This window comes from Camelus bactrianus, chromosome 17 (genome assembly GCF_048773025.1).
Source record: "Camelus bactrianus isolate YW-2024 breed Bactrian camel chromosome 17, ASM4877302v1, whole genome shotgun sequence".
Lineage (NCBI taxonomy): Eukaryota > Metazoa > Chordata > Mammalia > Artiodactyla > Camelidae > Camelus > Camelus bactrianus.
In genome coordinates, this window is record NC_133555.1 from 15,193,629 (window position 1) to 15,208,892 (window position 15,264).

Here is a 15,264-nt window from a genome sequence, read left to right on the forward strand (position 1 = left end):
ATCTTACAATTTCCCTCCAAGTTGCCCGTGTTCCACTTTATTGTTTATGGAGGCAATAAATTGAATCCTGCTCAAAACCGCTCCGACATATTAATTACTTTATTACAACCCTGGAGCGGAGTTTCTCAAATTATATTCTAAGAACAAAATTACTTACAAATGTCGTAAAAGTTGTTTCAGAATGAAATTTAATCACCACAAATGGCAGTGGGGAGGTTGGGTGGTTATGACGCGAGGGAACACTGATGGTTCTTTTAAACAGACAACAAGGTAAGTTGTGAGGAAAGAGCCCTGGAGGTTGAGCGCCGGCTTTCTTTGGTCTTGTTTCGCAGCCTAGCTCCGTGCAGTAAGTCCACGCTTGCCTCCTAAGTACAGCACTTCCCGAGTCAGTAGCAGCCTGATCCCGTGCACCACGTCCCCTGCTTCACATGCGACTCTCCTCTCACCTGTGTGATCGAGCGGAGACATCGAGTAGTTCAGAGCCTTCAAGGTGGACAAACCTGACTCTCAAACTAATCTCTAGCTGTGCAGCTTGGGTCATTTACTTTATTTCTCTGAGCTTACTTTTCCATATATTAAAATAGGGCTAGCCATAGTAAGAATACTTATCTCGCTGGGTTGTTGAAGGACTGAATGAAATGCATATGGAAAGTTCTCAGCCTGGCATATGGCAAGCACTTGAAAATGACAGCAGTAACCATCATTAGCTTAGTGCCTGATGTAAAATATGTAGGGGAAAAAAATGAAGAGCAAGAAATTTTCTAAGGCGGACCAGTGGCTTAAAAGATGTCCAGCTGAACGTGGCTGTTGGCAGGTGATTTTGCACATCTGTGGGCAGGGGGTCTGCTTCCCCAGCTTAGCCTCTCTAGCTGACGTTAGAGTCCCTCCTGTCTCTTCCTGTCTTGCTCCTGGTTCAGATCATTGCCCTGATACCTTATTTCAGTGGGCTTCTCACCTCTTCTAGAGAAAAGCTGGGTGATACCTGTCGGATTTCTATTAGTAACTCAGTAGCTGGAGTGAGTGCACATTTCCCATTGTTCTGTCAGACTCCAGACAGAGGCTGGCCTTTCATCCCATGGTTTGATGGATTGATGGTTTGCTGTTAGCAGAACCCGGGGCAAACCCCCAGGCTTGACAAAGTGAATTTGGCTGCAGATGACAGCGTGTAACAGTAGAGGAAGGGTACCCGTCTGACACTCAGAAGGCACAAGGCTGTGTGCAGGCTCTGTCCTCTTAGCCATTTCTCACAACTATCCCTTCTGTGCAACCAGGACCTGCAGGCTCAGCGGCGCTGCTCAGCACAGGTTGGCAGCTGGACTGAATGCAGGTCTGCCTCATCTCAACTCACAGATCCTCACTGCAGTACTCTGTAGCATCCCAGTCGCTACAAAACCACCAGACAGTTCACTGGCTACGGTCATTCAAACCAGTTACTTGACGTTGTAGACCCAAACTGCGGCTCATATAGATGAGGCCTTTAAAGCTACTCCTGACTCTAAAATGTTGAACTGTCATGGTGACAGGCTTTTTAGAAGCCAAACCCTTCCATTTCCTCTTCAGTCTAGTTAATATGACATGACTCAGCCCCAGGGGGCGATTTGAGAAATGTCAGAAGACCCCAGAGGTCAGCCCCGTCTGGGTCCTGGCTGCAGGGTCAGAGGATCGCAGGGGCGCACATCCAGACTGAACGTAGAGTGTTACCGTGAGCCCAGGCCTTCCAGCAGCCTCTGCTGTGCTCACAGCCCCTTAAGTGCAGGCTGTGTGTTTGCCCAATGGGTCCAGTAAATTGAAAGCCATCCCCCGTTTCAGTGACCACTCATATACGGTCTGCTGTTTCAAAATTAAGTGCCTGGCTGGGAAGACCAGGGCCTGTGGATTGCTGCACTGAGCTTTGAGAACGTGAAGGTTTGGGTCCCAAGCCAACAGTCAGGCTGAAGTTTTCCGTCTGCATCTGGCACCTTTCAGAGCTGCTGACCTGACCAAGCGTGTTACATTCCCACTGCCTTTGCTCCTAGGGATTCCATTAATGGTGTTTCCAAAGAGGTGGTGGGTTCTGTGAACTGTGTTTTACACATGTTAACCTAGAGAAATGGCAGGCTTCTATTCTCCTAGCAATGTGTCTGTGTGTGGTGTGCCATACACACAAACACACGCATTTTATGCACGTATGCACATATATTACCTACACATACATGCATACTGGGTTGTGATGTCAGACATATTTCTTGCTAAGAGACAAAAAATTCAGGAAAGACACTCTCCTACATGATAGCATACCAGTGGCAGTCACAGCCCTCTGAACCTGTCTCAGAGGCCAGCACCCATCTTTACGTGTTGCCTAAAGTAGAGCCTTTTTCTCCCCAGAGAGAACAATCTAACACTCAAGGCATGCGTAGTAACAGGAGTCTGTCTCCTTCCTAGAGACTGAGCTAGAAATTAGTCATATAGACTCGAAGAACTAGCCCCATTCTCACCCGGCATCTTAACTCCTTCTTCCAGGGAAAGGACTTTGGTGAAAATGATGGAACTGTTAGAAGGGAGGTCTGACTGTGCTGGGAAGCACCACTGGAGAGAAGAGAACTTAGAACCTTAGGCTCTAAAAGCAGGCCTTGTGATGGGTGATGAGAAGAGGTATTTTTCACTGGAAGCTGGGCCTTAAAGATCTTTCATCTCTCGCAGGCATCCCTCAGCCCACGAGTACTACGATCCAAATGACTACATGGGAGGCATCCATCAGGAGATGGACAGGGAGGAACTGGAGCTGGAGGTATGAGGACCGTCCTGGTCTCTTTCTAACAGTCATTATTAAGATTCGTAAGTTCTCTGGAACACTGCTTTGCAAGGAGAATGGCTATTTAATAATGTTTATAGGACAACGGTGCTATTTATGTATGTATTTTTAATTTTTTAATTGAAGTATAGTCACTTAGCAGTGTGTCAGTTTCTGGTGTACAGCACAATGCTTCAGTCATACATGAACATACATATATTTGTTTTCATATTCTTTTTAACCATACGTTACTACGAGATACTAAATACTATACAGTATGAACTTGTTTATCTATTTTACATATATTAGGTAGTATCTGTGAATCTTGAACTCCCAATGTATTCTTTCCCACCCCCTTCCCCTGCTGGTAACTGTAAGTTTGTTGTCTATGTCTGTGAGTCTGTTTCTGTTTTGTAAGCAAGTTTGTCTTTTTTTTTTTTTTTTTTTTAGATTCCACATATAAGTGATATCATATGGTATTTTTCTTTCTCTTTCTGGCTTACTTCACTTAGAATGGCAATCTCCAGGTCCATCCATGTGGCTGCAAATGGCATTATTTCATTATTTTTTATGGCTGAGTAGTATTCCAATGTATAAATACACCATAGCTTCTTTATCTGGTCATCTGTCCATGGACATTTAGGTTGTTTACCTGTGCTGGCTATTACAAATAGTGCTGCTGTGAACATTGGGGTGCATGTATCTTTTTAAATGAAGGTTCCCTCTGGAAATATACCCAGGAGTGGGATTGCTGGATCATAAGGTAAGTCTATTTTCAGTCTTTTGAGGAATCTCCATACTGTTTTCCATAACGGCTGCACCAAACTCCATTCCCACCAACAGTGTAGGAGGGCTCCCTTTTCTCCACACCCTCTCCAGCATTTATCATTTGTGGACTTTTGAATGATGACCGTTCTGACTGGTGTGAGGTGATACCTCATTGTAATTCTGATTTGCCTTTCTCTGATAATTGGTGATAATGAGCATTTTTTTCCTGTGCCTGTTAGCCATTTGTATGTTTTCATTGGAGAATTGCTTGTTGAGGTCTTCTGCCCATTTTTGGATTGGGTGGTTTTTTTCTTGTTAAGTTGTATGAGCTGTTTATATATTCTGGAAATTAAGTCCTTGTTAGTCTCATCTTTTACAAATATTTTCTCCCATTTCATAGGTTGTCTTTTTGCTTATGGTTTCCTTTGCTTTGCAGACGCTTATAAGCTTAATTAGGTCCCATTTGTTTACTTTTGCTTTTATTTCTATTGCCTGGGCAGACTGCCCTAGGGGAACATTGCTGAGATTTATGTCAGAGAACGTTTTGCCTGTGTTTTCTCGTAAGAGGTTTATAGTGGCTTATCTTATGTTGAAGCCATTTTGAGTTCATGTTCCTGTGTGGTGTGAGGGATTCTAAGGACACTACCACTTGTTGATGATCATTGTAACCGTGACAAAGTAGAGGTCTTGAAAAAGCTATCAAGTATGTCAGGAGCTAGATTTAGGGAGTAGGGTGTCAACAAGTCTTTGGTATTTAGTTAAACTTAACTTTATGCGAGTGGACCTTAGTTTTATCTTAGTGTCTGACACCTCTGAGAATCTGATGGAAGTTGTGGTCTCTTCCTGGAAAAATGCTCCACTGTCTTAAGAGCTTCCATATAATTTCTGGAAGGTCATGGGCTCCCAGAATATCTGCCCAGTTATTTCTTACATCTGAACACTACCCAAAACATTATTACTTTCCCTTTAACTCATCCAAATTACGGTAAATTTATTTTAAAGGAAATGCTGTTCCAGTGGCTTGGGCAGAAAGCAGCGTCAATCGCCATGGACAGACAGTGCCACACAGTAAATGCAGAGGACACAAGGCCGTGTTACTAGGTCCCAGTGCTTGTCCATGTTGCCTGCTGAGGGCTAGGGGCCCACTCCCTCCACTACCTCCTGCTCCCTCTTTCTCTGAGGAGATGGGCTAGTGTTTAAGAAGTGTTAGACTAGCCCAAACTGAGTCTTCCTTCCTAAAGGAAGTCCCTTTCTCCTTGTGACCCATCTAAGAGCATCTTGCTTTTGGTAGAAGCGTGTCACTCTGAAAGGCTTTCCTAGAACCTTGTTATTCAAGGTGCAGTACCAGGACTGAAGCAGCATCCCCTGGGAGATGGTGAGAATGCAGCCCCCAGATCTACAAAGCCAGAATCTGCATTTTACCCAGACCCCTGGGTGCTTCAGTGCACACACTAAAGTCCTAGAAGCCCCGACCTGGAGGCCACAAGCCCAGGTAAGGAAGTCCAAGCTTCCATCAGTTCTCATCCTGCGTCCCACCAGCGAGGCTTCGTGCGTTTCCTTCGCTGGAGTGTGGAGCTGTGACTCTGAGCCTCCGGTATCACCCCCACTGTCCGTGCAGAGTGAAGTCACACGGACTAGGAATGATTAAGCCCTTTGTGGGGCTTCAAGACTCTGTTTAGACATCTTCCCTTTCACAAATAGAAATCAGAGACTCTCTACCTGCATGCTTATATTCACGTCTACCCCCTTGCTTTTCCTGAGCATCTGTTACAGTAAAAATCCTGTTAAGCACTAGAAATACAAAATCAGGAAGTCAGCACCCTGCCTGCCCCCTTAAGGAGCCCATATTCCTTTTGGTTCATAAGCCATCAGCTTAGACATGAGCTTCTCAGCCCCTAGAAAACCAAACTGTGGCCATTCTCCACCTGTAGCTCCTTTGGGCGGTTATCACGAAGTACGGTGGGTGCACACCACTCAGGAAGGCTGCTTTACCTTTGGACTTCTGTTCACAGCAGCTGAGATGTCACCAGGGTATTTCTGTTAACTGTTCCTAAAGTGAACCTGGTGTTTTTGGATGAATGGCTTCTCCTAAGTCGGGCAGATTCTTCCCAGTGCTGCCCGCGGCCACTCACCAGGAGGGATCTCCCTGGGGAGACCAGTGTGAGCACCTCCAGGAATGCCCGGTTTTGGTCAGTTCGAGAAGCTTAATGAACAGTGGCCCTCTAAGGCAGCCCCGGTTTTGGGGGGGAATGGCACGTCCCCATCTTCCCTGCCTCCTCCCAAGATTTCTTAGAATAGTCAACAGCCTGTCTCTGCGAGGCCCCGTCAGCGTGTTTTGTGTAAGGGGGCCCGTCTCAGCACACCGCTCATCAGCTGAGCAGATCAACGTCTGCACCTTTTGAAAAATCGCTAGTTCCGGGGATATTACATAGGAGGAAAGTACAGGAGTGTTTGGGGATATTATGGAAGCAAACGCACAGAGAAAAACAGATGTTCTCTCCTTTAAAGCACACAAAATGATCATATTTAGGTAAGTGTCAAATCCCTGTTATTGTGAAACTGCTTAGAGTTAAAAGGATTACACCCAAGCATACCCAAGGGTTGAGCCGCCAAATAATTACCCGTAGATTTTCAGGTACTGAACACCTGCTCTAGATCCTCCTGTAGGCAATTATGAAAGACAACAGACGTCTGAAGACGGCTTTTTTTCTTAGTCTGTTTCCTTAATTTCCCAGTTGATTCATCAGTAGTATCCTCCCCAGGCTGTCACGCTGCTGTCACCTGTGTTGTGTCCTGATGATGTAACTGAGACCAGAAAGGAAAGGAAAGCCACAGTTTGCGCAGGGAGACTGGAATGATCCCCACACCTGGCTTCGTAGCGTGACCTCGGTAGACACTAGGGAACTGAGACTGTCCTGGAGATGCTGCCGGCTGCCCCCACCAGCCTTTACATTTTTCTTAGCCTTTAAGCCACAGCCCCAGGGCTCCTCCTGGGAGCCTTCCTGGGTCCGCCGCGCCCTCACTGAGTCAGCCTCCTCACACTCGCCCTGTTTCACCAGCACCTGACGTCTTGTCCTTCCCTCTGCTCTTCTCCTGGCCTGTACAGCACTCGCCCAGATCCCAGCCTAGCTCAATCCTTTGTCCACTGGTCCTCAGCAGAGAAGCTCCCCTCCCGCTCTGTCTAAAGCACCCTGACGCCAGCGGGGCCATTTCCTACTTACACTCCTGCCCAGACGGTGCCTGGCATACAGTAGTGAACCACGAAACACTTGTTGAATGAAGGAATAAATGCCTTGTCACCCAATCTCAAATGTAAGGTCCCTGAAGGAAAATGCCATCATTTTAGAGGCATCTCTCCCTCCCCCACCCACAGCACCAGGCACAGACAAATGCGCCCAGCACTTCTGGATCGACCAGGTCTTAAGAGTTATGCTTCAGTGACCAGTCTTGCTAGAGGTGAATAAGCCTCTGAATTAGTCTTTGGGATCCCCTCTGATTAAAGTGGCTGTCATTGAAACAGAAAGCTCGACTCACCACGGTGGAGCGGCCCCCTTAATTCTGTTAATTGAGCTTGCGTTTCAGTCTCATCTACAATGTCAGACCGCGTGGTTCATTTTTATCCCGCAGTCCATCTAGATAGACCAGTAAGCAACAGGACACCAGCGGTGGGGGAGCCGTCATCCAGATAATGCTAGTACATTATTCCTACCAGTCTGATGAATGGTCTTCTCTGCAGTCCTGTGTCCCTCGTCACAGGCAGCTATGTGCTGGTAACTTCTATACTTCCGGTGACGGGCGCCAGCGTGTAAGGCTCTACCTGTAGCTCAGGGTCAGAATGAAATATTGAGAATTTACAAACCACCCCAGTAAGTTAGAGGAACTGCAGTTTCCACTGAGCCCCCAAACTGTCTCTGGTTATAAAACTGTAGAACAACTGAGAAGTTTCAGAGAAGTGAAGTGAGTTTCCCAGGGCAACCTGGCTGGTCATTGGCAGAGCCAAGCTTATCTGTCCTTTGGATCTTTAGTCGGCCTTGGAATCTCACACTAATTCAGTCCATTTTATTGAGTGCCTACCGTGCACAGTATATATGGCTAGATGCTGCTTTCGCTGCACAATTCAGTATTCAGCTACCGCTGCGTTACTGTAATCTTCCTTCTGAGCAGCCAAGGTAAAACCCACATCTATGCAGATCCCAAGACAGTTGCAGCTCTTACACTGTTGTGTTTCAAGAACTGAAAACCTCTCATGGTTCAGTCTGCTTAACTGTTAGCAACGGGGCTCTTCTCTGTGATGTCGAACCACCCCCTGGAGATGGAGTGACCACAGCTAAGTCTATCATGTGCTTTTCTAAATCACAATTTTTCCAGCTTTTGTTTAGTGTTCCTAAGAAAATCCAGGGAACAAGGAAGTATTACCGCCCACGCCATCCCATCCAACAGCAATGTCCAGGACACACCTAGAGTCAACCCCAGAATGCCCTGGGCTTTCTCATTACTTGCAGTATGCTTTGCCAGCATGTGTTCATTCAGTACTACTCATCCTTTTTAGAAGCAGACCGTTTCCAGGATAGGAAGTGACCCCCAGAGGACTGCCCTTAAACTAGAATCACACCCTCCTTCTTGAGTCTGTTTTAAAAGATCAAGTCCTGAAGTTGTGCTTCACAACCAGCTGGAATTGGAGGTGGAGGAGGAGGAGAGAGCTCTGACCTCCTCAGCCAAGTGTTCCAGATGGGAGTCCGCTCCTCCCGTGCCCTGACACAGTGTGCAGCCAGGCCTGGGCTTCTCAGATCAAGGACAGAACTTGGCCTTTGTAGTTTTTAAATCTAGTCTAGCCAAAGTGAGAATGACAGCCTGTTGTGGGAAATTTTTCAGTGGCTCAGTGCCGCGCTGGGCTCTGTAGCATTCCGCTACAGTGAGGAAGCATCATTCTCAGAATCTTAGTAACAGAACCTCTCCTCGACCAAGCAAAAACATCTGTTCGCCATCATGTGTTGTATGTAACGTAATTCCAAGCAATATGGGGAATCTCTGACTAATTTGCTAACCACATGTGGGTTGATGGCAGTATCTAAAGTGGTTAAGTATGGAAAAGTGTAAGATATGGTCCTAGATTAATTATCAGTGATTCCGGTGAAAATATTTTGAAGCAACAAATGCCAACCTGTCATTTTGTTCTCAGAAAGTTTTCTCCCTAGTTGTAAAAAGTAACAGATCCATTGGAAGAAATTAGAAAATTCAGAAGGGAAAAAGTACAGGGGAAGAAAAATCATCCCACATGAACTAATGTCTACTTTAATCGCTGAGTAGTTCTCCACATACCTGTTAGTCAGAATAGTGACCCCCAAATACAGTAGAAATGCTTTAAATCATGTTGATTGGAGATACCGAACTACTTACATTTTTGGTACAAGGCCAAATCAGTGTAATCTTTTTTTTTATACATCAGCCCTTCAGCCACCACATTCCTGTGAACCCTCCTCTTTCCTACCTGAATAGCATGATTTCCAGACCTTTCACTTCCCTGGGTACTTAAATGTAGTCCTCAGCTCTAGGTGTGTATTACAGGGTCACACTTCTCACTCTGAAAGACCATGGAGACCAGGTGGGCCAGTTGGTGTAATATTTAACATGGCACTGACCAGTACAAGATTGTCCTCTGCACAGTGACGCTATAGCACACCCCTGGCCACTTCAGTTCCGTACTGCCTCAGCCCGTCCACGCCTCGGCCAGTTAGACAGGTCTGCTCATCGTGTTGGTTAGTTAGCACAGCACTGTCTAATTACTGTACAAGTTTCTCAACACACCTGTCAGTTTCTGCACTTACCTCATCGTGACCTTGAAGCAGGCTTTGGTGTTAGAATGAAGCCCAGTGGAGCTGTGACAGCTTCTGAACTTTTTAAAGAGATACTCACCTTGGCGGCCACTCATGCAGAGAAAACTGACCTGTGTTACTATTTCTCTTCTGGGAAAAGTCATCTCACAACATTTACTGTCGTCTCCTTTTTTCTCCCAACAACCTCTCCAATTATCCTTTTCTCTGCTTTGGATGCATGTGAATCTGATCTAGAACCAGCCGGCTTCCCCCCTAAAGCCAGGGCATTAGACCCAAACAAGTAATCACAAAATCCCAGAGTCACACTTCCTGTGAGGAAGCGCCGAACCCCAGAGAGTCTTCCCTTCCGCCCGTGCCCAGGTGACGTGGCACCTGAGACAGAGACTTGCGGCTGTGTGTGACACAGGGTGATGTGGGACTAGTATACCGGTGGTCTGCAAATGGGTTATTCCCAAGTGTTTGGAAAGCATCTGCCCTTGTGGGTAAACTGCTCCCTCCGTTATAGGAGATGAGAAATTTTCATCCAACTCAACTAAATTGTCAGCAATTCATGGGATTTGATTGAAGAAAAATATGCCAGATTGCTAAAGCTATCATTAGGAAGTCACTGAATTAATTAACATATCAATGTTCAGAAAATTAAGTTATCTTCTGGGGAGGAAGGGAGGTGTGAAAGAGAGACACGCATTTGGCTACAAACAACTTCTGTGACTTCAGGCAAGTAACCGTACCTGCACATAGTTAGGACAGTACCATTTGTAGTGGCCTTTTCCGGGGCCCAGCGCAGTGCTGGGAGCTCTGCAGGCCTCATCTCAGGGACTGTTCAGCCTGTCCAAGCGGTGAGGAAACAGGCTGAGACTTAGTAACGAGCCCATGAAACCCCATGTGGAAGCTGCTAGAAAGAGCTGGGGTTGGGGTCTGCCTGTCCTCCAAGCCCAAACTCTTCCCCACCACCTTATCCTCCACATCAGCCAGAGAGACTGCTGAAGCCATCAACCAGATCACGGCAGTCCTCTCTTGAAAGTTTCCCAAAGGTTCCCATGAAGTTGAAATAAAATCCGAACTCCCCATGCTGGCCTGTGGGCCCCACGGCCTGGCCACGCTCAGCCCACCTCTCTTTTCCTTGCTCATAGGGCTTGGGCCCTGTTGGCCCAGGACCTTTTGCGCCTGCTGTTCTTCTGCCTAAAGTGTCCATGGTGTTAGGTGCTCTGCTGCTCCCAGGGGAGGGGTCACGAAGTATTGGCTCCAGTATTGCTCTGAGCTTCACCACAGAAACACTTGTCCTCACCACCATCCAAGAAGAGCCAGAAGAGGGGGAATGGTCCCAGAGACAGATCCCATCTCAGAGCCCCTCTGCCCTCCGGGTTGGCAAGCAGATAACACTAACCACCAGACCAGGGGACCTGCCTGAGAACTCACCCTCAGGGGACCCGTCAATCAGACCAGTAGTTCACTGCGGCAGAGTCTCATGTGGGTGGTGGGCAGTGTGGGTAGAAGGGGAGACTTGACGCAAGGGCACTTCCAGAGACACACACCTCTTCCACCCAAGGCTCCAACAATTTTCAAAGTTCTGACTTCATTCCGAAACGCAGACTCACTGGCAAATACAGTGTGGTGTTCTCTGTGCTCATGTGTCTCACATTTGGACTCACTTTGCTTTTATCTTATTTACTTTGCTGTAATAGCGGCTGAAACTAACTTCTCGACTGTAAATATCACAGCTGTTGTGGAAAGCATTAACTGTGTGCTATCACGTTACCCTCTGTTCTTGGATCCATTTCTGTGTAATCTGTTTGCATGTTCTCTTACTGTGCATATTAAGGGAACACAACGTGAAATAATCTCACCCAGCACATTGGAAACATTTGTACTGAAATGGCTGGATGGTTTGGGGTTTGGAAATATTCTTGTTTGTGGCAGACACTGGAAAGAATACTTTTTAAAAGCCCTACCCCAGAAGTCTTGATGCCGAGTGAAATATGGGTCATTTTTCTTTGGGGAGGAATCAATAAAATAACTATTTTCTAAATGACTTTATATTGACTGAAAGGTCAGAAATGCCCTGAGCATTGATCCCATGTCCATCATCACTTTTTGTTTAGTAAGTTAACCTCTCTGCACAGCCAGATGCAAAGCAGTCCAGTTCATCATTTAAAGAAAACGTTTTCACTGGGACTGCCCCTTCTCTGTCTAGGAGGTGGACCTCTACAGGGTCAACAGCCAGGACAAGCTGGGCCTCACGGTGTGCTACCGGACGGACGACGAGGAGGACATTGGGATTTACATAAGCGAGGTACTGAGGCTCATTTTTTTGTAACAGCCAAAGCAAGACCCAGAGTCTCTTCTCTTGCTTCTGTGTGTTAACCAACCTTACCTCTGGCTCACTGAGATGTCTTTGGAAAGACACAAGCTTCTTGGTCCCCTTTATCACACACCGTGGAGTTCTGTCTTTACACAGGGGTTAAGTTCTAATGTGAGCACAAAAGGCAAAATTACCCTTCAGAAGCCTGCAAATCAGCCATAAAAGGGAGCCGTTTACATGGTTCTGTGTGTTCAACCCCCAGGGAAGAGCAGACACATTTCCCAGCTCGTGTCACTGAACGGCATGGTGGAGGGAGTCATTTACACTTTCTGATTTTTTTGCTTTTTCCTTTCGGTGGAATGTGCAATTCCAAGATGGACGCTAGTTTGATCTTCCCAGAGAAGACGGTGCAGAGGGCTGAGTTCAGTGTGGATACTTTACCTTGCTCTCCCATCTTTGCAAGCACAGAAACCCAATTTGGTCAGGAAATAAAACCTACTACTTTGCTGGGATAAACCAAGGGCTGTGCCTGCTAGACTTAATGATTATCCCTTTGGGTGTACGTCGTCCACCAACCTTCAGTTGGTCCATCATTACTCTCTCATATTCAGTCCCATTTATCTCAAGGGCATTTCACTTTTAAAGTTATTTTCCAAAATGTAATATACACATTTGGTAAAATAACTGAGACATGGTTGCTAGTCAACATGACGAAGGGTACCTCTTAACCTGTTGTACGTCACACTGGATTTTCACTCCTGTGTGTGGAGCACACTTCAGCTGTGCCTCCCCATCCCCTCAGGTCAGCAGGGTTGCCACGTAGGATCCAGGAACACGGCCTGGAAAGGGCTTGGAAACAGATGAGTCTACATTTGTCTCTCCGTGCATGAAAGTCAGTCTTGTTTATTTCTGTGCAAAATGAAAAACAGAGGCGTGAGCACGACTGAATGTTAGAGACAGACTTGGGACAGGGCGGTTGTTTACTTTCACGCATATCTGAGTTACCAACTCAGAGCCGAGGTGTCTGCTATGTGTTTCAGATCGACCCCAACAGCATCGCGGCCAAAGATGGGCGCATCCGTGAAGGAGACCGCATTATCCAGGTAGGTCGCCTCCCCACCAGCAGCCTCCTTCTCTGCCTGTCACTGAAGAACAGGCTGGTGCTAACAATAGCTCTAGGGCTGAAAAGGCAGAGGTTTACGATCCGGGATTACAAACTCAGATATGCAGCGAGACCAGATGAGTTCAATTAATGACTGAAGCGCACACTAGGAAAATAGCAGGTGACAGGGAGTCGTGAGGACTGTGACAAACTGGAGAGAGGACGCCCCATCCAAAGAGAACAGCTGCCCAGCACCTGCCAGGTGAGTCAGCTCGCCTCATTTCCCTTCAGTTTCCTTTCATTCTCTTTGGGCCACAGACGCAGAGACGACACGTCAGTGGGCCAAATCAGACCAGGTCTTGTGAAATAATAATGCTCCTTTTAGCTTTCTCTGACAGATTCACTTCAGACCGAGCGTTTCAAGTTAAGAAAAGTCTTTTACACTTCAGGGCTCATCATTTAACTACTAGGCACAGAATGGCTCTTAGAAGTAGTCAGTTTATCTTTACTGCTTGTTGCTCTTTCGAGTCAAGATGAGACCACTGGGTTCTCTCTGGGCTGCCGTCTTTCTTAGTCTCACAGAAGCTGAGATTGTTTGGTTCGTGGGTAAACGGCTTACCGACCTCGTCTCATTGGTGTCTTCTCATTCCTAGTCTGCTGTGTTTACAGCTACCCTTACAACCTCCCCATGAGTACTGTTCATTTTCCACTGCTGGTTCTGCACTTCCCCAGCCCTCAGCCCCCACCTTCATCCCCACAGGGTCTGCCTGCCCAGCAGTAGTGCCCCTTTTGTTGCTTCAGTTTTCCAGGAGCACCTACCATTGTGCACGCAAGTCCTGGGTTCCTTGCCTGGCCCTCACTGTGTCGTGGGAACCCCACTTCCCCGAGGTAACCCAGCCCCATCACCCGGGCGAGGAGCACCACCCCCTTTGCTGCCTGTTGCTCCACTGACATCTCACCTTCCAGCTTGGCGGGGGTCACTGCTGTGTCCCCAGAGCGGAGACCTCCAGACCAGCAAAGCTTGAAGTCGCCAAGGCGGGGAGCAAAAATCCTGACAGTTACCAGGTGTGACAGGGAGCGAGTCGGTCCCATTTGACATTCTGTCCCACCTAAAGAAATTATACAGTGTCAAACTGGGGATGAAGAACACCCTGTCTAGTTCCATAATCTTCACATCAGACCCACACTGCCTCTTTTTCTCCCCTGTTATTCAAAAATACCTAGAGTAATGCTTCAGTATATTCCCCCTATGCTCCCGCCTCAATATACTGAGTTATGTCTGCTTGGATTGCTTCTGTTTTCCCTCTTCACACCACTGTGGTGGTTCTCAGTGCCACCTGCTGGAGTCCCAGCCACTGCAGCTCACATAGCTTCATCTTGTGCACCACACCCACGGAGGCTGGCTCCTAGACCGAGACGTTGCATCAGCTGGAGCAAGGCCTTTCCTTCTGAAAGTCAGAGTTCTTTTCAAGCTGTACGTAAGGCCTGTTTTCCAGGTGTAAGTGGGTGACAGGTGCCAACCAGAAGCAGTGGAGGATGATTGTCCACCCTCTAATCATGCTGTTGCCCACCCCTCCACCACGTCCTTTCCTTTTTTTTCTTTTAAGATTAATGGGATAGAGGTACAGAACCGCGAGGAGGCTGTGGCTCTTCTAACCAGTGAAGAAAACAAGAACTTTTCTTTGCTAATTGCAAGGCCGGAACTCCAGGTGAGTCAGCACCCTGTGAAGCTGGGTCCGTAGGTCTGAGTCAGTGACCGAGTCACTCGCCCTGCAGAACACTGCCTAGGCGTGGACTCTGAACATGAAGGCCAGCGTACCCTGAGAAGTTCATCTGATTTGCTGTGACTTCGAATCTATTGAATTTTTGATCCTTTCAGGATGCTGCTGCCATCCACCCGGGCAGTTACACTGCAGGGATCATCATGAAGGAAAAGAGGAGTAAACACGACCAGGGTTATGCCCAGCAAGATGTGTGACTTCCTAAGGCCTGACAAATATTCCGGCCTAGATCTGTGTGGGTCTCATTTATAAATGCAAGGCCTGCACAGCGCACAGACTGTATTAATGATACCATATTGACTACTCTATTGGAAATGTGCTAGAAGTAAATTTACGGTGCTCTCATCAACCAAAAAAATAGTAACTCTGTGTGGAGATGGCATGTTAGCTTGACTAACCACTTCACTGTGTATATGTGCATCATCATCATGATGCACATCTTACACACAATACACTTTCTCTTTGGGGCATGCTGAACTTGCGGGTGGGGGGACAAGGAAGAGGCAGGGCTTAGTGTCCCTGACCCCCTACTCAGTAGCCTCCTTCACTGAAAGCCGCTATCATGGCTCAAATTGCTTCACCCTGCAAAAACCAGACAACACAACACGTCCCCAGAAGTGTGGTGTAGGCTGGGCTTGTGGTTACTGCAAGGATTACAGCCAAACAATGGGCAGGTTGCATTTTGATGGCTCCTAGAAGGAACCCTA

The 15,264-nt window shown here is 47.1% G+C and overlaps 1 protein-coding gene and 1 long non-coding RNA gene across 5 annotated transcripts in view; one reads left to right on the forward strand and one right to left on the reverse strand.

Moving 5' to 3' along the window:
• Positions 1 to 15,264, forward strand: part of PDZRN3 (PDZ domain containing ring finger 3) — a 217,322-nt gene that overhangs the window by 198,799 nt on the left and 3,259 nt on the right. For all 3 annotated transcript variants that reach the window (XM_010970590.3, XM_074344458.1, XM_074344457.1), the window contains 4 exons: positions 2,680 to 2,767; positions 11,567 to 11,665; positions 12,715 to 12,777; positions 14,384 to 14,485. In XM_010970590.3, the coding sequence (XP_010968892.3) occupies positions 2,680 to 2,767; positions 11,567 to 11,665; positions 12,715 to 12,777; positions 14,384 to 14,485 (352 nt within the window). The remainder of the gene's footprint in view (positions 1 to 2,679; positions 2,768 to 11,566; positions 11,666 to 12,714; positions 12,778 to 14,383; positions 14,486 to 15,264) is intronic.
• Positions 172 to 11,276, reverse strand: LOC123613011 (uncharacterized). 2 transcript variants are annotated; one of them, XR_012499885.1, is made up of 4 exons: positions 10,792 to 11,276; positions 7,248 to 7,355; positions 6,160 to 6,343; positions 172 to 446 (listed from the first exon to the last, which is right to left on the reverse strand). It is a non-coding gene; the product is annotated as an uncharacterized LOC123613011 (long non-coding RNA). The 2 variants fall into 2 exon arrangements; XR_012499884.1 differs by lacking the exon at positions 10,792 to 11,276 and having other exon boundaries at positions 7,248 to 7,938.